The sequence below is a fragment of the Scardinius erythrophthalmus genome (assembly GCF_964197995.2).
Source record: "Scardinius erythrophthalmus genome assembly, chromosome: 1".
Taxonomy (NCBI): domain Eukaryota; kingdom Metazoa; phylum Chordata; class Actinopteri; order Cypriniformes; family Leuciscidae; genus Scardinius; species Scardinius erythrophthalmus.
This window is the reverse complement of record NC_138221.1, coordinates 67,307,069-67,328,783: the sequence shown is the minus strand read 5'-3', so window position 1 is coordinate 67,328,783 and position 21,715 is coordinate 67,307,069. Positions and strand designations below refer to the sequence as shown.

At 38.6% G+C, this 21,715-nt stretch overlaps 1 protein-coding gene across 1 annotated transcript; it reads right to left on the bottom strand.

Annotated features, from left to right (window-relative positions):
* Positions 1–5,563: 5,563 nt before the first annotated feature.
* LOC308696502 (nuclear factor 7, brain-like) lies at positions 5,564–10,172 on the bottom strand (the record flags this gene model as incomplete). The annotated part of the gene is made up of 6 exons (XM_081375272.1): positions 5,564–6,436; positions 6,673–6,743; positions 6,825–6,847; positions 6,965–7,195; positions 7,399–7,494; positions 9,777–10,172. 6 exons carry the CDS (start codon positions 10,170–10,172, stop codon positions 5,895–5,897), a joined length of 1,359 nt encoding a protein of 452 aa, XP_081231398.1. The 3' UTR covers positions 5,564–5,894.
* Positions 10,173–21,715: the final 11,543 nt, after the last annotated feature.

Genomic DNA, 21,715 nt, shown 5'->3' with positions numbered 1-21,715 from the left:
CTGGATCATAATCATACACTGTTCACTCGTTGGCCAGAGGAGAACCAGTGACTTGCTTAGTTGGTGACATTTACAGTTTTTTACAATCACTTTGCTACTATTTTCATAACCTTGATGTCATTTTTCAAAACTCTAGACACAAAACTCAAAACGGTTATCACTTGTAACACAGGCTGTCTAATGTTCAAAACATTGCATTGTGCATTCACATCTTTAAAGAAATCTTGCACTTGCACAATCATTGGTTCAAAAAACTAATTTACTGTGAAATACCGTTGAGACATAACTATAGATCACCCACACACAAGCAACTGATAGTTTCACTGTCATTGTTCGTACAATCATTAAATATTGTAGAACAAAATAGGTGATACAGGTTTCATTATGGTACTACATGTACAGTAAATACATCTCTGTAAAAGCACTGCAGTAGTAGAGAGAATACGACAGACACAGTGGAATCATTGAACAAAGTTTGTAATATATTGATGCAAAACACTACAGTACAATCACAACAGGTTTATTTGAATCAAAGCAAAAATAATTAGCTATGAAATAGAAAAGAAAAGACAGTATTGTAAAACATCAAATGCAGTGTTCCTCAACTTGCTTGCTTGTACTGTAAGAAACAAAACAGGAGTGATTATCTATACAGTGCAGTGCTGTCAATACTGTACATAGTCTGAAAAGGTGCTACAGTATTTGGGACCATAGACTGATGAAGCATTATGATAAAATATTAGGCTACATCCATGGATATTGTAGTCTAATTGGTTCATGCTCAATTAGCATGGAGCATGGACCAATTAGACTACAATATCCATGGATCATTATCTTGAAACTTTCATGATTTAAACATGGAAGATTGTTTGTCTGTTTCCATACAACTATGCATTAAGAGTAATGCAACAGTAACTTATCATTTTGAGCAGTTGTATCAATTGATAGTTAGATCATTGTAAGGAAATGAATAGACACTCATTTGAAATGTAATGTGTGAATTGTCTTTTGAAATAGCAGTACTTTGATGTTAAGTTGTGTCATATTGAACAGGTGATTTTTGTTGAATAAACAAATGATCTAAGTTTTATGTGTATTGTATCCAAGCAATTGAGAAAAGGGTTAGAGTTTTGAAAAATGTTCATTTTGATCATTGGTTGTGAGTTTTGTGTCTAGAGTTGTGAAAAATGACATCAAGGTTCTGAAAATAGTAACAAAGTGATTGTAAAAAACTGTAATATTCAACAATATTATTGATCTGCCATTCTTAAGGTGGACGATGACGCAATATTCTTCTAGAAACAAACTTTGTATTTAAACGTTGTATTATTTTCATGTTATCATTGTAAAGCTGCTTTGAAACAATCTGTATTGTAAAAAGCGCTATATAAATAAATGTGACTTGACGTGTGAGAGAGAGAGAGAGAGAGTGTGTGTGTGTGTTTGTGTGTGTGTGTGTGTGTGTGTGTGTGTGTGTGTGTGTGTGTGTGTGTGTGTGTGTGTGTGTGTGTGTGTGTGTGTGTGAGAGTTTCTGCTCTGAGTAAAGCATCACTTATACAGTATCAGCCACACAACTCTCTCGTTATTTACACCTGTTATTGCCACTTCCATGTGTTATGTCTGGATGGAGACAGTTTAAAGACAGTCCAATAAAAGTAGTCTCTGCATTTAAAGCTGTGGATCTTGTGTCGCACGTAAAGAATCTGTTGTTGAAAGTCGCAGAGAAAAGAATGTTCAGAACACATAAACAACAGTTACAGTGTGTCTGGACATCATATAAAGCCTTGTGGCAATAACTGTGACATACTCCAAAAACTAGCATTTTGCTGATTCTTTTATTATATTCATGCATAATGCTTTTATGAGCTGGTATTAATCATTCTTTTCATAAAAAATAAAATAAAAAAAGAATTGTAAAAAATTGAGTGTTCATCAGAGGGGTCCGAGATCCCAGGACTTTTGTCGCACTTGAACCAAGAATACACACAGACACACACAAAAAATGTATGTATTCGAGGAGTTAAAAAAAAAAAGAAAGTAACAAATCCTTCGCTCGTGGGTCAATTTGACCCCTTTAGGAATGAATGGGATGCGAGGAATGCTTCAGGACACATAGAAAAACCTAAAAATGCTCAAAATTCACATGATATTGACAATAGTCCAGTCATTTTATGATAAAAGTTTGAACAAACTGCAACAGAAGCAAACTCAACTGATTTTGTATCCTCAATATGTCCTGAGTAAGGAAAAAAAAAGCCCAGAAAAATCCCATTAGGGGAAAGTTTCGAAAAAGACCCAAATATATCCTATTCATATGCTTATTCATTATTTTTCTCACATGAATAGGGTAAACATCTTAACCTTTAGATATCACCATGAAAATTACTGAGTTGATTACTTACATCGAGACAAACAAAAAATGTATTACAAGTTTTTTTTAAATTGTTTGTTAACATGGACAAACGGTGCATAATCTAATTACGTATGTGCTAATTTGCATAAATACCACAACAGATCTAAACATTGGGTATAGCCAGGTGAAAATGTCTTATTGAATCTTGTTGACATATAACAGTAAAATACTTAATATTAAGGTCTGAATGGAACCCATTTAGGCTACCCATGAGCATTAATACATAGAGGCAGGAAGAAGTACTTTAAACCAGCCTTTATTAATTATTATTGCAGAGATGGGGTTTGGGAATGGGTCCGTGGGACTGTTTCTGGGGATTTACTTTTTACTTTACCTACCTTTTGTCTTCTGCATTCTCCTTACCATTGTCCCCTGTTCTTCCCTCAGACTCGTCCCCCAGAAACAGTCCCACGGACCCAGACCCAAACCTCATCTCTTAAAAATTTATTTCAATTTTAAAAATTAATCTTAAAAATTGCCGTTTTAATGTTATGTTGTATGCTAAACTTTGAGAGACTAAAGTGTTTATTGTATCTATCTCCTTTGAAGCCGTTAGTGGGTCGTTAGCATATATGCTGTGCAGAAATCAGTGATGACCATTTCATTTGCTTATATGTTATGTAGAGAGTGTGTGTGATTCATTGTTACGGTCACATGCAGAACACAGTGTATTATTGCCTCGTTTCTCTTGATTTGCACTTCTGTTTGCACTTGTTTACAGTAAATTAGGGCCTTTATTTGGACATTTTATATATTTTAGGTTTTTCTCTCTAAATTGAGATAGTCAGCTGTACCAAACATAATTCATAGTTAATTCAGTTGTGTCATTTATTCCATATTGCACTTTAAAAGGAGATTGTTGCAATTTATAAATTCATATTGGTCATAGAGGTAAAGCACTTTGAAAGAAGTTTGAAGAAGAAATCTGGGGTTGTCACACTATTTAAATTAGATTGCAAATGTGTATTCATTAGTTTGTACGTTTATTATGGACATTTATGTACAATTTGCAGTGAGAAATCTAATGTGTATTTGTTTGTTTCCTTTTATTCGGCTCTTACGGTGTTTTGGGAATAAAATTCTTCATAAACATCAGTTCCTGAGAGTAAATTGCATCTGTTCAGCCGGGAATTCTAATAGACCATATAGGGTTTAAGAGCTGCAGTCATTTTTATTGGGGTATATATCACGTTTTCAGAAAATTCTCAAAAATAGTGGCGCATATTCAGAGGAGAGAAGCAACTTTTATACGTACCACTGGTTACATTAGGACTCACATCCACATCACTGATCCAACTGTAAATGAGCAGACAGACATACAGCAATAGAAAAGCATTCGCAGCATCAATGTTCATCTTGTGTTTGAAATGCTGCGTCTACAGTGATTGATTTCTGATGCTGAAGTCAAAGCTTAAGACTTTATTCTGAAGAGCATTTCTGAGAAGTCTTACACATACAACTACAGGTCAACTAACTGTCATTAGAGTATTAGTAGACTGTCTGCTTAATATTTGCTAAGACTTTATTTCATTGGTCCTCCAACAGACATTCAACTGACTATAAGTAACTTGGCAATTACAAGTCAACTTATTCTCTTAACCCAAACCCAAACACCCAACCATAACCTAACAGTGTACTAACAGTCAACAAATACTCTAATGAGAGTTAGTTGACATGAAGTTGCAAAGTTACTTATAGTTAGTTGAATGTCTAAAGTGGAATATCAAAATAAAGTGTAACCGCGATTTGTAATCAGCCGAATCAAGTATTTCTATACTAAGCATGTATATTTCATTAACACTTTTCTGGATAATTTCAACAACAAAAACGATCTAAATATAACTGAAATAATTCTTCATTCACAACAAAAACTTACATTTTTGCATATTTAAAATTAACTGGTTCAGTGACTATAAATATAATAATACTTTATGTGAAAATTGTAGAAAATGAATCTGGTAAATGATAATTAGCCTGAAAACATGAATGCTAAAATGGTCTCTAAACGCTATTAATTGTGTGAAGTGAAATATCAATGAAAACGTGTGTTGTATGGATATTCAGTCTAAACTCAAGAAGAATGGAAAGAGTGTGTGAGTGAAGGTAGTTGTGAATGTGTGTGTGTGTGTGTGTGTGTGTGTGTGTGTGTGTGTGTGTGTGTGTGTGTGTGTGTGTGTGTGTGTGTGTGTGTGTGTGTGTGTGTGTGTGTGTTAGTTACAGAGAATTAGGATCAGAGAACTATGGAAGCTTGTTTCCACCACAAAATAAAACATTTTAAAAGATAATTGCGACTTTTTATCTCACAATTGCGAGTTTACATCTCGCAATTCTGACTTTATTTCTCAGAATTGTGACAATAGTCAGAATTTCGTGAAATAAAGTCGCAATTATGTGTTATAAAGTCAGAATTCTGACTTTTTTCTCGCAATTGCGACTTTATATCACGCAATTCTGACTTTATAACACATAATTGCGAATTTATCTCACAATTCTGACATCTTTTCTCAGAATTGTTAGATATCAAGTCCAATTCTAAGGGGGAAAAAAAGACAGACTTTTTTTTTTACCTCAGAATAGTTTATATCTCACAATTCTGACTTTATCTCGCAATTGCGACTTTATTTCTCAGAATTGCGACTTTATTTCTTTCTGACTTCATATCTCCCAATTGTGAGAAAAAAAGTCAGAATTGTGAGATTAAAATAATAAAAAGTTATTATTTGTTTATTATTCAGTGGCGGAAACAAGCTTCCATAAAGAACAGTTAGGATCAGAGAATGACACCGTTCCTCTGTTATAGTCCTGACACACTCACACGATAAAGCTTCTGTTCAATACAAAATCCAGACTCAATAACACATCCACACTACTCCACACACCAAACATCACTGTTGAAGAAATCACGTCCCTTCCTCTGGTTTATTGCTGTAAGTTTCCTCACACAAAACCTCACAGCAACACAGACAATTATTACTCAGTAATTTATCCAATTGACTCTAATATGCAGAAGTAGACAACTTTATTGGCCAAACCTGAGAAAACGGCACCATCTTTTATTTTATTTTAAAGCCTAGCCAACAGAACAAAAGTCTATTGACAAAGACTGCATCATTTTATAGTTAAATATTTTATAGCCTAGATAAAACGAAATTGGCCGTTTTAATGGGTTTCAATGGGGACATTTTTGTCCTTAAGGTCATGAGTGTAAATATTGTGTATACCCAGAGATTTATGGAAGGAAATAAAATTTAAATAAAAAAATATACACTTGTGCCAAAATTGATGCAGTTGCCATTAACACAGGAAACAAAATTTTTTATAAACCCCAGAAAGAGACAAACACGTCCTTAAGGAAACACACGGGTTAATTTGGCTCTAAATTTTACATTGAAGTGTGATTGATCAATGAGACCCTTTGATTACAGTGTTATTATTGAAGCATAATTTACAAAACTGTATTAATCTAGAAGCAGAATCAGATTTAACTGTGATTTTCTGCTGTAATAAACAGTTTAACTGGTAAGATCCTCAGAGGAGTTGTGCAGCCATTAGATAAGTATGGAAAGACAGTCTCAGTAAAGGATGTCCTGAATGTGCGTAGACAGTCTTTAGTTACAGGATCAGAGAATGACACTGTTCCTCTGTCATAGTCCAGCTGAACTCTCACACGCTGAAGCTTCTGCTTAACAGTAAAGACAGTGGGGGGTTGCTCTGGGGATTGTGAGCCGTATTTGCTGTTTAAGAACCACACACCCCAGACATTAGACTTAGAGAAATCCTCTCCCTTCCTTTGGTTTGATGCTGTGATTATTCCAAGACCCCAGCCTGTAATGTCTCTAACCTCCACATCCCAGCAGTGTGTTCCTGAGTTAAAGCCCTCAGATCCCAGGACACATGCACACCTGTCAAACCTCTCTGGATTATCAGGAAGTGTTTTATCTACACGACTGACCGACACACTGGTCAGATCAGCAGAGAGTGTGAGACGAGGATCTGCTGTGTTTGGATCCAGAGTCAACGGAGCTGCAGAGAGAATAACATCAGATTACAGGATGAGATAAGATGTATTAGAAATGTAAATGTAAAAAAACATCATATCATAACAATGTTCTCTCAGTTACTGCCAGAATGGATTGAGGCTTCAGGTTTAATATCAGTATTCAATAAACACTATTGTCTCCTAATACATAAACATAAACCAAGAGGAATAGACTTTTCATTATGAGTTCGCTGTATGATCTGATGATTTTCTGAAATACAGAACACATGAATCGACACATGAATCAAAGCTCCAGAACTCATCTGTGGATCCGGCTGTGAGATCTGGACTCTGAGGATCATTCAGGAGTCAGAACTGCAGTGAATTTGAGTTCAGATCCACTGAGAGAAGAGATACGAGCAGCTCACTCACCTTTCCATTGAGGCCTTAAAGTTCTGGAAAATATAGAGTTTGAAAACATTTTAATATCTAATCAAACACTCTCAGTGTCAACGAGTCTCTCTATACAAGTTGTTTAATGCACAGAGAATGAAGCCAGATTGATTTGTCACCTTTAGAAACGAGACATCATTGTCTTTCATCATCTCCTCCATGTCTCTGATAGTGTGTGAAAGAGCTGAGATGTGTGTGTTCATCTCCTCCAGCTTCTCCTTCATCCTCTGCTTCTTCTGCTCCTCTTCCTCTCTCAGCGCAGTGATTGTAGCTTCTTCTTCGTCTCTGAGAAACTGATGAAGCTTCTCAAACTCTTCTTTAATCTGATGCTCTGTGTGCTCAGCTTGAGACTGAAATCAAATCACATTCACTTCAGTCATCTCAATCAACACAAATCTCTGATACCCGACATATAACGGACCCAGAAGCAGAAGCTGCTCGTCATTTACAGAAATAATCAACTGGAATCTATTATATTAAATATATTGATTTATAACGGGATAAAGTGATCCTCCAGCTGTAATGAAAATGACTCTTGATTCTGTTTCCTCACATTGATGTGTTGAGCTGTTTTCTCAAACTCTCCTTTCTTTTCTTCATTGTGTTGAAGTTTCTGTCGTAAGGACGTCAGTGCTGTATTGAGCTCCTCCTAGAATTGAACAAAAATACATTAAACACCAGATTACAGTGAAGAGAAGAAAATACAGTGATATGATCATACAATTCTGTGCAAAAGTATTCACCCACACCCTGAATTCTTCTGTTTTTGTTAAAGGAGTCATGACCTGCAATTTTCACTTTTCCACGAGAATCAATGTATGTTATGATTGCCTAACGATTATACACTGGCCGGGAAGCCGATATTTAAAAGTGAAGCGTTCGTTTACCCCAGGGTTCATAAACCAGCGCGCGTGCACGCGCACTCAAATACGAGATTTTGATTTCAGCCCCGACTTGACGTCATGACAGGGCAGGATATCCCATATATGGACACCGCAGACCTGCCGCAGGAAATGCGCCCTGGCGCCCCTCCTCCCCTCATATTCAGTCGAGAAAGAAGCAGACACGTAGTGCACACTGAGTTGCTCTGTTGTTGACTGCCAGAATCAACATGTAAATGTGTTTTCTCTCCCAAGAACGGACCAAGCTGTCAGGGACCAGTGGATTAAATTCATTTTTAATGACGCGGTTCCTACAACCCTTCCCACTGGCTTAACGTTATGTGTCTGTGCTAACTAAACATTTTACGCCGGAATCCTTCACAAATTTGAGGCAATATCAGGCGAAGTTGGCATCGAAGCTCGGGAAAAAGGGGCCATTTTCAACAATCAGACACTTGCCTGCAATTGAAACAGTAAGAATGTGTTTTTATTGCTCTACTCTGTGTCACAAACAGCAACTAACTGCTAATGCGGCTATTGTATGCTAGCGGGAGTATTAGCTTCGAGGTAAACATGGGGAATGGCTGCTAACGTTACTTTGCAAACAACAAATGACTGAGATCATCATGAATTCGGCTATTGTATATTGATTGCCTAACGCTTATATATGAGGCGCCGTCTAGTTTGTGTGTGTGTGTGTGTGTGTGTGTGTGTGTGTGTGCTCACGTCTCATATGAGTAACTATGTGTATGAGTATGTGCGTGGAGAGTTCATATACATGTATGTGTGACTACTTAGTATGTATGCAAGCGTGTTTCATATATGTGTGTGTGAATGAAGTTTGATTTAAGCCCTTATACACTGGCCGGGAAGCCGGTCGCGGCCAGGTCGGGTTCATTCATAACTTGCGCCATGATGCCATTTTGGAATGATATGCTAAAGCGTTACCTGCGGTGTCAACCCCCCTCCTTCCTGCCACCAATCAACGCGCCCCTCATTTGCATTATTAAAATGACTGTCCACGACAGCCAAAATATCGCATCAGATCTCGCGAGACAATAATGCCTTCAGAAATAAGGGTCTGAGGAGCTCTGTGTTTATTTTTTTTCCACTTTTCTTTTTTAGAAGGGCCTGAAAGACTATAATACAGCAGTAGGTATCCAAGGTAATACTAGGTCATGACTCCTTTAAATCTCATACTAAATCGATTCAGAAATTAAAACTTACCATAAAACAAAGGCAATCTCAGTGAACACAAAGTACAGTTTGTAAATGACAATGTTATTTACTGAAGCAAAAAAGTTATCCAAAACTAACTTGAACTGCGTGATAATGTATTTGGCCCCATAGTTACTAATTCCTCAAATCTCTGAAACTGTATTTATAATGTTGTTCAGCTGGACTAAACACAACCAGTCCTGATCACTGCCACCCTGTTCAATCAAATAAACACTTAAATAGGACTTTTTCAACAGCATGAAGTTGGTTAAAAGGTCTTAAACAGCAACACACTATTGACAAAGGTGAAAGAAACTCCAGGAATAATGATGAAGACGGTGATTGAAACACATCCGTCTGTGATTACAAAGCTATTTCTAAGGCTCCGGGACTCAAAGAACCACAGCGAGAGCCATTATATCCAAATGGAGAAAACTCGGCACAGTAGCAAACCTTCCCAGAAGTGGCTCAAAGTCACCAAAGGGCCAAGAACAACATCGTAGGACCTGGATTTTCTTATTTTCTATCAGAAAATGCTAAAGCACAATATCCTATCTTTAGTCTGCAAACTGAAGCTCAAGCAACAAGGCTATGACTCAAAGAATAGTGAGTAAATCCACCTCTGCACAATTGTGCTCTTTTTATTGCAAAATAATGATATCTATGAAAAAGGCCCCACTATTTAGTATGAGACACACAAACATGAGAAATAAGAATGGCAAATACTTTTACAGCACAGTAAATGTAATATATTGAGTAAAATGACATTGAAATAGTTTATGTTTATGACTAATTATTGTTTGTTAGATGTGAACAGAAACATTTGTCTTACCTTGTAAGATGAAACCACTTCACTGATGAGTCTGAATTTATGATTGTCATGTTTTTGTGAATTAATACACACTAAACACACAGGCTGTTTGTCCTCCAGACAGAAGAGTTTGAGTTTCCCACTGTGTAAACTGCAGATCTCCTCAGATCCTGATGAACCTTTCTCATTTCTCTCCTTCAGGAACGACTCACACAAGTTTTTTAATGCCAGATTGAATGGAGGTTCTTCTTTTGAGGATCTCCTCCTGCAGACAGGACACTCCTGAGTTTCCTTAGTTTTCCAGAACTGTTGTAGACACTCTTTACAAAAACTGTGACTACAGGACAGAAGAACAGGAACCTTGAAGATTTCATGACACACGGGACAAATATAATTATCTTCAGCTGCTGAAGCCATTTTCTTCGTTTGAGTATCGCAAACTAAACTCTACTTTCACTTCTGTTCAGAAATGAACATCACAAAAATCCTCCTGTAAAGTTTTTCTCTGTGTTCTCCATTGATTGCTTATTCTTTATTGTTTTTGTTGAGACAAAGTCAGTGTGACAGAAAGGAGAAACAACAATTCAGTCTCTCCCTGGTTAGTGTTGTAAGAGGGAGCTTATGATCACCTTTGGGTGTGTACAAACAGGTCAAACAGGAACGTCAGGATTTCTTCAGGTAAAATGTATTCAAAATGGACATGCATTGAAATAATCTTAAAAAAATAACGCTGTAAAACTTTGAATAAAACACAAAAGAACAATTACAATACAAAATTATTAATTATAAACAACCTCAAAATGCTTGTACATGTTTTAATTATTGCTCTTTATTTGTCAGACAGTTTATTCAGGTCATGATCAAATCAAATAAAAATTTATTTATGTAGCACATAAAAACAACAGTAGTTGGCCATTGTGCTGTACAACAGAATAAATATATATAAATAAATAAAAAAAAAAAAGAGCGCAAAGGGAGTTTACATCAAAAACACCAATAAGAAAATTCAACATTAATTTTCTGTCATGCTCAAATCTTTGTCAGTGTAATGGGCAGGAATAAAGATCTGAGCGACTTTGACAAGGGCCAGATTGTGGGTCAGAGTATCTCTGAAACGCAAGGCTTGTGTGTCACTCCCGGTCAGCAGTGGTGAGGATTTACCAACAGTGTCCGAGGAGGGACGAACACACACCGGCGACAAGGTGTTGGACACCCAAGACTCATGGATGGACGAGGGCAATGAAGGCTATCCCGTCTGGTCCGAGCCAACAGAAGGTCTAGTGTAGCATAAGTCACACACAACTTTAATGATGTTAAAGGGTTACTTCAGGATTTAGCATTAAGCTTTGTATTAGTAGAAAACCTGTAGTATTTTCGAATTACCATGCTTTCCACCCTCATATCCCCCTGAGACAAGAGATTTATGTATTTTTTGTCTGGAAAAAATCCTCCGATGACGCAAAAATCGTCATTTTGCGTCATCGGAGGATTTTCTGGACAGAGGCTAAAGACTACAGCCAGTAGAAGGCGTTGTTCCGCATGTTTTCAGCCCGCCCATACAGGGTGGGATCTCACTCAGAATGTACACAGTGTCAGCCGTCTTTCTTTGAAAGCTAAGCTAGCAGGCTCTTGTTCTGTGGAGAAAGCTGAATAGTAGGAGAAAGCTGAGTAAGTAACCATCCTCCTTTTCCCGGACTTGTCCGGCGGGCGAGATCGTTCAAAATGTCCGGGATTCAGCTTTTGCTTTCTGCGGTCGCCATTCATTGTTTACATGCACACCTTTCAATCTAGCTGAATTCATTCCGATTGGTGAATTTGAATGTAGTGTTTACATGAACGCTAAACAAGTGATCAGTTGATGTGCGTTTTACCATTGCTAAAAAAATTCCCGCTCCTCCGTGAGAGATGCGAGACCCGGCGCGTCTCAGTAATGACGCCACCGGCCTCGCGCTGTTCTCCCGCGGCCGTCAGCCTCGTCCTGCTCGCCACAGTAAACATGATGAATGGCGACTGTAGAACGCAAAAGCCGAATCCCGGACATTTTGGACGATCTTTAAATCCCTCGCAAACTCATCACGTAGGCTAGCTTTGTTGTTTACAACTGCGCACTCTTACCGGTAGGCGTGGCCTCCTAAGGCAGCGAAGCAAGTGCATTCTGGGAGTTGTTGTCTTTCATTCACATAAGCCAAAAATACATTTTCTGGCTTTTCTCAGTCTAGAAAGCTCCAAATTCAAAAATTTCTTCACATTTCTTCTACTTAAATTACCTATTTTAAATACACATTCATCTTCCCAGAGGTGAAGTATCCCTTTAAGGGAAGAAGAAGTTGTTTTATTTATTTGCTCAAGGTCGCTTTACATGGGAGGAATGTGTCACAACACAGTGCATCACATGCTGCTGCGTATGGGGCCAAAGACCAAACAGAGTGCCTATGATGACCCCTGTTCACCTTCAACAGAGTCTACAATGTGTATGAACATAATTCATGTGCCTGGGAAGCAGCTGATCACAGCAGATGTGATGTCAAGAGCTCCTGTTAAGCGGACTGATAACTTTAGTGATGGCATAAGGCCCAATGAAATGGGGAGCCAATTTCCGAGTGGGCATCTGAAGGGGTAAATTGCGTGTGGAGAGCCAAACTCTCTGTCCACACACACACCTGGGAGCTTTGGACCGGCGTCGGTTGGCGATACGACAGGTGCGTTCCCTGGTCCGGCAAAGAGCTGACCTCACCCTCGACAGCGCAGTGTAAAGGCCTGGACCGAGGGAACAGCAACATCGGGTTCCTGAGAGGGAAAGAGAGGCGGGTGGTAGCCCAGATAACAAGAAAACGGGGACAGGCCAGTGGACAGTGACGGCAGAGAATTATGAGCGTGCTCCGCCCATGTCAATTGCTCGCACCAGGAGGTGGGGTTATGAGCCGCCAAACAGCGGAGCATCGACTGAGGTCCCGATTAGCGCACTCAGCTTGGCCATTACTCTGTGGGTGATACCCTGATAACAGACTGGCAGTGGCACCAATCTGTTGGCAGAATTCCCTCCAAAAGTTAGAGACAAACTGGGGTCCCCTGTCCCACATCAGTCAGTCAGTCAGTCATATTTATTTATAGAGCACATTTAAAAACAACAGCTGTTGGCCAAAGTGCTGTACAAAGTGTAAACAAGTATCCTAATGATTAAACATAAAACCACAAATAAACAATGCACAATACAATGCAATACCACTACACTCACTTATGACTATAAGCAACAGTAAATAAGTAGGTTTTAAGCAAATATTTAAAATCAATGTATGTAGTATGTCCGGATTACATTCATATACACACATTGATAATATATAGAATGTACTTTTATTTAGCTTTCTGTGTTGCAAAGTAAGTACTTATTCCAAAGAAGTGTGTAGTCAGAGAGTGTGTGATTTGGGACGCAGCACACAGTAATCATCACTAAACTCTAGCTATTGGCCTATTGTCTTACATTTATGCATTTGGCAGACGCTTTTATCCGAAGCGACTTACATTGCATTTCAAGGTACATATTTACATTCTTATCAGTTCTTGCATTTCCCTGGGGATCGAACCCATGACCTTGATGTTGCAAGCACCAATGCACTACTGTTTGAGCTACAGGAAAGCAAAGTCTCAGGTCCCGAATGCTGAATGAACTCAACGAACACGAATGACAATATAGGAAACGACACTTGTTGAAGAGAGAGAAGCTTTCGGACTCTGACGTTCATTCATCCTCCTGACAACAGAAAAGAGAGAAATGTGAGGAAAGGAAACTCAAATGAGCTGATGTTGAAGCTCTGAAGATTACATTGGCATATGTTCAGCAAGTGAGAAAATAAAAAATAAAAGACATTATCAGAGTGATTCAATAGTGTGTTGCAGTTCTGCAATGGCTGTACTTCATTTATAGACTATTGATAGTTCCCAGTATAATCTGCTGAATAAAACAATAAGTAAAATTTACTTCATTATTCTTTGGTAAGTTTTTGTACGAATATTTTTAATGTAAATTGCACATACAGTATGTGAATGTATTTTTTAAATTGGGTAAAAATGATAAATAAGCTTTCCATTGATGTATGGTTTGTTATGATAGGACAATATTTGGCTGAGGTACAACTATTATGAAGATCTGGAATCTGAGGGAGCAAAAAAATCAAAACATTGAGAAAATGTCCTTTAAATTTGTTCATTTATGTTGGCGATTGTGCTGCATTCACTCACAAAAATACATTTTTGATATATTTAAGGTAAGAAATTTATAAAATATCTTCATGGAACATGATCTTTACTTAATATCCTAATGATTTTTGGCATAAAAGAAAAATCGATAATTTTGACCCATACAATGTATTGTTGGCTATTGCCACAAATATACCCGTGTGACTCGTGACTGGTTTTGTGATCCAGGGTCACATATGGAATTAAGTAAACTCTACTTAACTATGTTAAGTGAAAGTAACAAAGAAAATAACTTGGCTAGTAAAAGGTTGAGTAATATCTATTTAGTTGATGTTTCCTTTGCAATACATTTCACTCAAACAATATAACATTGAATTAAACCACACTTTTAAAGTATATGCTTTACTTAGAAACATCTACAGTAATTAATACAATATATAATGTGTGAGACACCATATATACATCGAAAGAAAGGTAAGCATAATGTGAACGCGGAGACCTCAATACTTGTTACACAATGACGATAACATTCGATAAATTGTTTTTGTGTTTGAATGTGTCATTATGAGTAGAAAATGATCTCCAAATGTCACAAAATGGCAAGTTACTAATCCGAACAACAAAAGCAATGATAAAACCGTGTAAATACAGCTGGAAAACAGTGAAAAATCAACCTCATTAATTATTCATGCCCCAGTGCATGATGGGAACACCAGTATCAGAAAAGGTGAGTAATTTTACTTAATTTTATATCGTTGATATTTACGCTTTCATTTCTACACGCTTGAATTGAGTTCTAATATAGAAACTAACTTTTTAATGTAAATTACATTGTATTTTTCTGTAGTAACTTCACCACAGAATGATTTGTCTCAGTCGTGCTGAAACACTGGTGTGATGTAAATGTGCAGTGTCGATAGCTTCGGTGATTATTACTGGAGCCTTTTATTTGTTTTTAAGTGCTTGAGGTTTCATTCATTCTGCACACTCTCAAAATAACTCCCTAAACACACATCGGACATCAGTAATACAACTTTTTTCAGTAACGCTTTATTTCACTGTGTCCTTGTTGCACATGTTATGTACTTACAGTACTGTAGTAATAACAGTAAATTATGTATAATTACCAGCAACTAACTCTAATCATAACCCTACAGTACTGCAACTGGTTCACTCTGCTAACCTCAAACGAAATAATAAAACATCTTGTAAGGGAGTGGCCAAGAACAGGCCGGACAGGCAGTGAATAGATTGGATTTATTTCTCCAAAAAAATAAATTATATACAGGGGCAGATATAATTAAAGTAATTTCCAAAAATAAAGTCCATATAAAAATCAAAGACTTAAGATGGAAATTAACTGAATCTAACAAAAAAATAAAACAAACCTAGAAAATAAATAAATAAATCCCCCCAGTTAACAAAATAATAAACAAACACTAAAGATCAGCAGATCATGATGTTACTGTGGCTGGATCGCTCTCCCCTCTGAGATTTACCACTAGATATACTCTTTAGCCTCTACCAAACAAAAATAAGAGGTAAATATCAAAAGAAAACGTTCCCCAATTAACAATAATAATTACAACAAAATATACACTGTATCGTACCTAACATAATGCAATCAAATAATTGAAGCACAATACAAAAACTACTCCAAACAAACAGAACAAAATGAAACTGAATGAAACTAAATAAAAGATTCCCTCCGATTTGGATTACGATGGTACAGTCCAATTTCCTCCGGAACAGTACAAGTTTGGAGGCTAATGCCCCGCCTCTCCCTTTGTTTCCTGACACATGGAATGCGGCCGTTCACTCCATGGACCAGAAGAATCTAGGACTCAGGTAGAGTTTAACAGCAAAAAAGAATATAAGTAGTGTGCACCCTTCTATACATTCAAACTTTAATAAACTGTTAACTTGATAACTTGTCCTGTGTTTATTTCTTATACTAAGGGAATTTAAAAATAAAATAAACCCTATTAAATGAAACTTCAAAATAGACATTCTTAATCATGGTAGAGTTAAACTGTGAAGTGAGCTACGCACCCGTCACACTCTCCCCCACCTCCGGTTCCTCGCTCACATGGCGGGAAAGGAAGTCAGCAGTAAAGTTCTCTCTTCCTGGCCGGTGGAGAACTGTAAATTGGTAGGGTTGCAGAGACAAATACCAGCGGGTTATCCTGGCATTAGTGTCCTTCATGTTATTCAACCATTGGAGTGCTCGATGGTCAGTCTCTAAAGTGAAGTGCCTGCCCAAGAGATAATATCTTAAGGAGTCCAAGGCCCATTTCACTGCTAAGCATTCCTTCTCAATAGTGGAATAGCGCACTTCCCTTGGAAACAGTTTTCGGCTAATATAAGCCACAGGGTGATAGTTTCCCACTTCTCCCTGAAGTAGCACTGCTCCTAGTCCAACTCCTGACGCATCGGTTTGTAAAACAAACGGTTGATCAAACCTGGGACTGTGCAACACTGGGCTTTCCTGTAGAGCTCCTTGAATGTCCTGGAAAGCTCTCTGGGCCTGCTCCGTCCATTGAATCTGGTTTGGGCCATTCTTCTTAATCAGATCTGTTAGGGCAGCAGCTCTAGAAGAAAAATTGGGCACAAATCGACGATACCACCCAACCAATCCGAGAAAAGACCTCACCTGTTTCTTGGTCTTAGGTAGGGTACAGGACTTAATAGCTTGCACCTTCCCCACTTGTGGCCGGATGACCCCATTCCCCAGGACATACCCAAGGTATTCAGTCTCTTTCTTTGCCAGGGCACATTTACCAGGGTTGATTGTCAGTCCCGCTTCTTGAATGCGTCTTAAAACCATCTGCAAATGCTTCAGATGCTGTTCCCACGTTTCACTAAAAATCACAATGTCATCAAGGTAGGCTGAGGTAAAATCAGACAAGCCATACAATACCTGATCCATTAGTCTCTGGAAAGTGGGCGGAGCCCCATGCAGGCCAAAAGGCATAGTCTTGAAATGATGCAGACCCCAAGGAGTCCGGAAAGCAGTCAATTCCCTGGATCTGGAACTCAAAGGCACTTGCCAGTAACCTTTACATAGATCAACAGTGCTCAGATATTTTGCATTACCCAGGCGTTCAATTAATTCCTCAATACGAGGCATTGGGTACGAGTCAAATTTCGAAACTGAATTCAAATATCGAAAGTCAATACAAAATCTTGTAGTTCCATCCTTTTTAGGTACTAAGACCACCGGACTGCACCATTCACTTCTGGAAGGTTCAATCACCCCCAAAGAACTCATCAAGTCCAATTCCTTTTTAAGAGCTGGAAGTAATCTTTTAGGTACACGATAACTCAGTCTCTTTGGAACTGCATCTTCTTTCAAGATGATGTCATGCTCTACCAACTTTGTTCGACCTGGCTTCTCCTGGAACAATTCAGGATGACACAGAGACTGAAGTTGCTGTTGCTGGGACTCAGAGAGATGATCTAAATTGAGCACTGCAGAATTCTGAACAGGAAAATACTGCTCTTCCACCTCTTCCTCATCCTTCACAGACCGAATCAGCAGACATTCCTTCCGAGGGGACCATTCTTTCAAAAGGTTTACATGCAGAATTCTCTTTGAACGGCCTTGTCCTGGGGTTGAGATCTCATAAGTTGTAGGGCCTAGTTGCTTGAGTATTTTAAAAGGCCCTTGCCACTTGGCTAACAACTTACTGGACACTGTGGGCAACATCACAAGCACTTGTTGACCTGGAACAAATGAACGAGTTCTTGCAGACTTATCATACCAGGATTTTTGTTTCTGCTGAGCCTCTGCCATATGCTCTTGAGCTAAATTTGTCATTCCTTGCAATTTTTCATGCATTGCCACGACAAAGGATGCAACATCTATTCCTTCCCCCTCTCCCTTCTCACCGGCCCAGGTCTCCTTTAACAGAGACAGTGGTCCTCTCACATCGTGGCCATATAACAATTCGAAGGGTGAAAAACCGGTTGAGGCCTGGGGTACTTCACGATATGCAAAGAGCAAATAAGGCAACCATTGATTCCAATCTGCACCGGTCTCATTGATGAATTTACGGAGCATACTTTTGAGGGTTTGATTAAACCTCTCTACTAATCCATCCGTTTGAGGATGGAACGGCGTAGATTTCAAGCCCTTTATGCTCAATAAATGGTAGACTTGCTTTAAGAGGTTTGAGGTGAAATTGGTCCCACAATCAGTCAGTATCTCTCTAGGAAATCCTACCCGAGAAAACAATTGAATCAAACAGGTAGCTACTTGCTTATGCCCTAAAATCACAGGATACGGCAATGTTTCTACTACCCCTACTTTCAACAAATAGGGTTGCTCTTGTACTACTACCTGCACTTTTACTGTAGGGTAAATCTGCTCCTCACCATGAACGCATCTAATGACAACACTACCTTCATTCTCTTCGTAATATTTTGGCACCAACTGACTTTCCACTAGCGTCTGCATACTACCAGTGTCTATTAATGCATTCACCTTTTCCCCATTCACTTCTACAGGAACAGTCAGGCTTTGAGGTGGAGTCAACTTTTCTGTTGGTACAGAACATATTTGGGAAATCTTAACAGATAGCTTAGGACACATTGGCTTTTTATGCCCTTCCTGTCCACAATAGTAACAAATGGGCACCTGACTAGACTGAGGTAGAGGCCTAGAGAACTGACTATCTATAACCTTAGGCTTCTTACTGGAGGAATTAAATTTACCTTCACCTCGACCAAATGTTGACGAACTCCTATTTTCCCTATTCCCCCTTTGAGCAGAATACCAAACTTGGGAACGAGAGCGAGCAGCTACAAAAACATCAGCCAAGGAAGCAGCCTGAACAGCTGTACCAGGGTTGTGTTCCCTTACCCATACCTGCAATTCTGGTGAAAGCATTCTCAAATACTGCTCTAAAATAATCACTTCCCCCACAGCTTCTACAGTCTTTCCCTTTGGTTGCACCCATTTTTCATAAAGTTCTCGAAGTCGTACATAAAGTTCTTTTGGCGTTTCATCAGGCTCGATCCCTAATGAGTGGAATCTTTGACGGTAAGTTTCAGGATTAATGGCATACTTGCTTAATATGGCAGACTTTACTTTGTCATACTCCAACGTCTCCTCAATATCCATGTGCACATAGGCACTCCTAGCCTTACCAGTCAATAAGGGAACTAACCGAAGGGCCCACTCACTTTTTCCCCACTTACAGGCCAGAGCAATGCGTTCAAAAGTGGTGAGAAAATGTTCAATGTCATCTGAATCTTCCAATTTCTGCAACTTGGGCTCAATCATACCTCGAACAGGATCTGGAGCAAGGGCCACTGAGGCATTGGACCCATTCTCCTGCATCTCGGAAGGAGGATCAGGAACTAACAAGCCTCCAGGGTCAGGGGTAGTGCGAATATCCACTTCCTCCCTGAGAAGGTTAAATTGATGCTGCATCATTTTCCAGCGTTGCTCCTGCCGAGCTGCCTCCCGCTCCATTTGGGCCTCTTGTCGTTGCTGAAATTCCATATTCTTACGAAACATCTCCGCCAGGTCCTGCACAGTCAGCTGCCCAGGATCATCAGCCCTCTGAAGAACTCCATCTGCAGCTGGCTCATCCACCAACTCCTCCACCGAAACTGCTTCATCTCGTTGCTTGAACTGTGACAGTTTCTTTGGAGCCATATTGCCACTACACAGCACTGTCCTTTACTGGCACATCCCACCGCTGCCACCATTTGTAAGGGAGTGGCCAAGAACAGGCCGGACAGGCAGTGAATAGATTGGATTTATTTCTCCAAAAAAATAAATTATATACAGGGGCAGATATAATTAAAGTAATTTCCAAAAATAAAGTCCATATAAAAATCAAAGACTTAAGATGGAAATTAACTGAATCTAACAAAAAAATAAAACAAACCTAGAAAATAAATAAATAAATCCCCCCAGTTAACAAAATAATAAACAAACACTAAAGATCAGCAGATCATGATGTTACTGTGGCTGGATCGCTCTCCCCTCTGAGATTTACCACTAGATATACTCTTTAGCCTCTACCAAACAAAAATAAGAGGTAAATATCAAAAGAAAACGTTCCCCAATTAACAATAATAATTACAACAAAATATACACTGTATCGTACCTAACATAATGCAATCAAATAATTGAAGCACAATACAAAAACTACTCCAAACAAACAGAACAAAATGAAACTGAATGAAACTAAATAAAAGATTCCCTCCGATTTGGATTACGATGGTACAGTCCAATTTCCTCCGGAACAGTACAAGTTTGGAGGCTAATGCCCCGCCTCTCCCTTTGTTTCCTGACACATGGAATGCGGCCGTTCACTCCATGGACCAGAAGAATCTAGGACTCAGGTAGAGTTTAACAGCAAAAGAGAATATAAGTAGTGTGCACCCTTCTATACATTCAAACTTTAATAAACTGTTAACTTGATAACTTGTCCTGTGTTTATTTCTTATACTAAGGGAATTTAAAAATAAAATAAACCCTATTAAATGAAACTTCAAAATAGACAATCTTAATCATGGTAGAGTTAAACTGTGAAGTGAGCTACGCACCCGTCACACATCTAAACCTCTATTAATTCTTAATAAGTAGCCATCTGACAGAAATGAAGTCAGTCTGGTTAGTAATAAGTGAAGCTGGTAATGCTGTTTGTGGAGTTGTTTAATCCTCTACTGAGATCTTCACAGATTTAATGTCTTCTTTTATTTCATCTAAGGCTGTGGCTGAAGTCGTTTTTTGTACGTTTGGAGAATGTTCTTAAAACGTTATATATATATATATATATATATAATATTTTTTTTTTTTTATTATTACTATTTATTGTTAAGTTTTTTATTTATTATTTTAATTCAACTTTTTTTTTTTTTTACTACTGTAAGCTGCAAAAACAACTCGCTGGGACTTCTGATCTGTTTACGAAAAAAAAATGAGATAGGAGAAAAAATAATTTTGCAATGTGGGCTTTTGCTTTCTTTCGCAAACATTTGGTGCCTATAATTGGTTGAGCAGAAACATGCCCCGTCCCGCCCGCTCACGCTGAGGTTGATTGGAGATGGTGTGTGTCATGTTCATGCCTCCTGTGTTTGCACAGCTCTCTGAGCTGTTTACAGTCCTGAGTAAATACTGGCAGAGACACACACTCTCTCCTATAGCTCCTCTTCTCAGGTGTTTCTACTAACTGCTATGATTTCATATTCACTTTTATATCACTCTTTATCAGTTCTGTCATGCAACACATCTGCTCTTGCTATTAGCAGCAGCTGAAACAAAATCATTAGCACAATGTATGCAGTTTTCATACTTTTTCTGTTTGTGTGAGTAGCCTATTTGCTCATTGTGTGTGTATGTGTGTGTGTGTGTGTGTGTGTGTGTCTTGCTGAGTCAGCAGTAAAGTAACCTGAGAGAAGGTCAGAAGGCCTCAGAGACGGAGCACCAGACATTAATCTCCACACAACATCATCCGTGTGCGTCGTCACTGGAAGCCAGCGAACGTGTTCATGCCGCAAGAGTTGAGGTTCTGTGGTGACAACAAGAGAGATGGTGCTGTTAGCAATGCAGTAAAAATAAACCGAGTTCAACTTCATGCAAATGAACAGCCGATGGATTGTGCAGACGGCGGAGCTCATGTGATCTCCTGTAATAGCAGCATCTTGTCAGTGTGATTTAGCATAATTTTAGAAAAATCATGTTTATTTGCCAAATCCCTGTGAAGAACAACCCATAATGATGAAGACTGATCTACCAATCACATCTA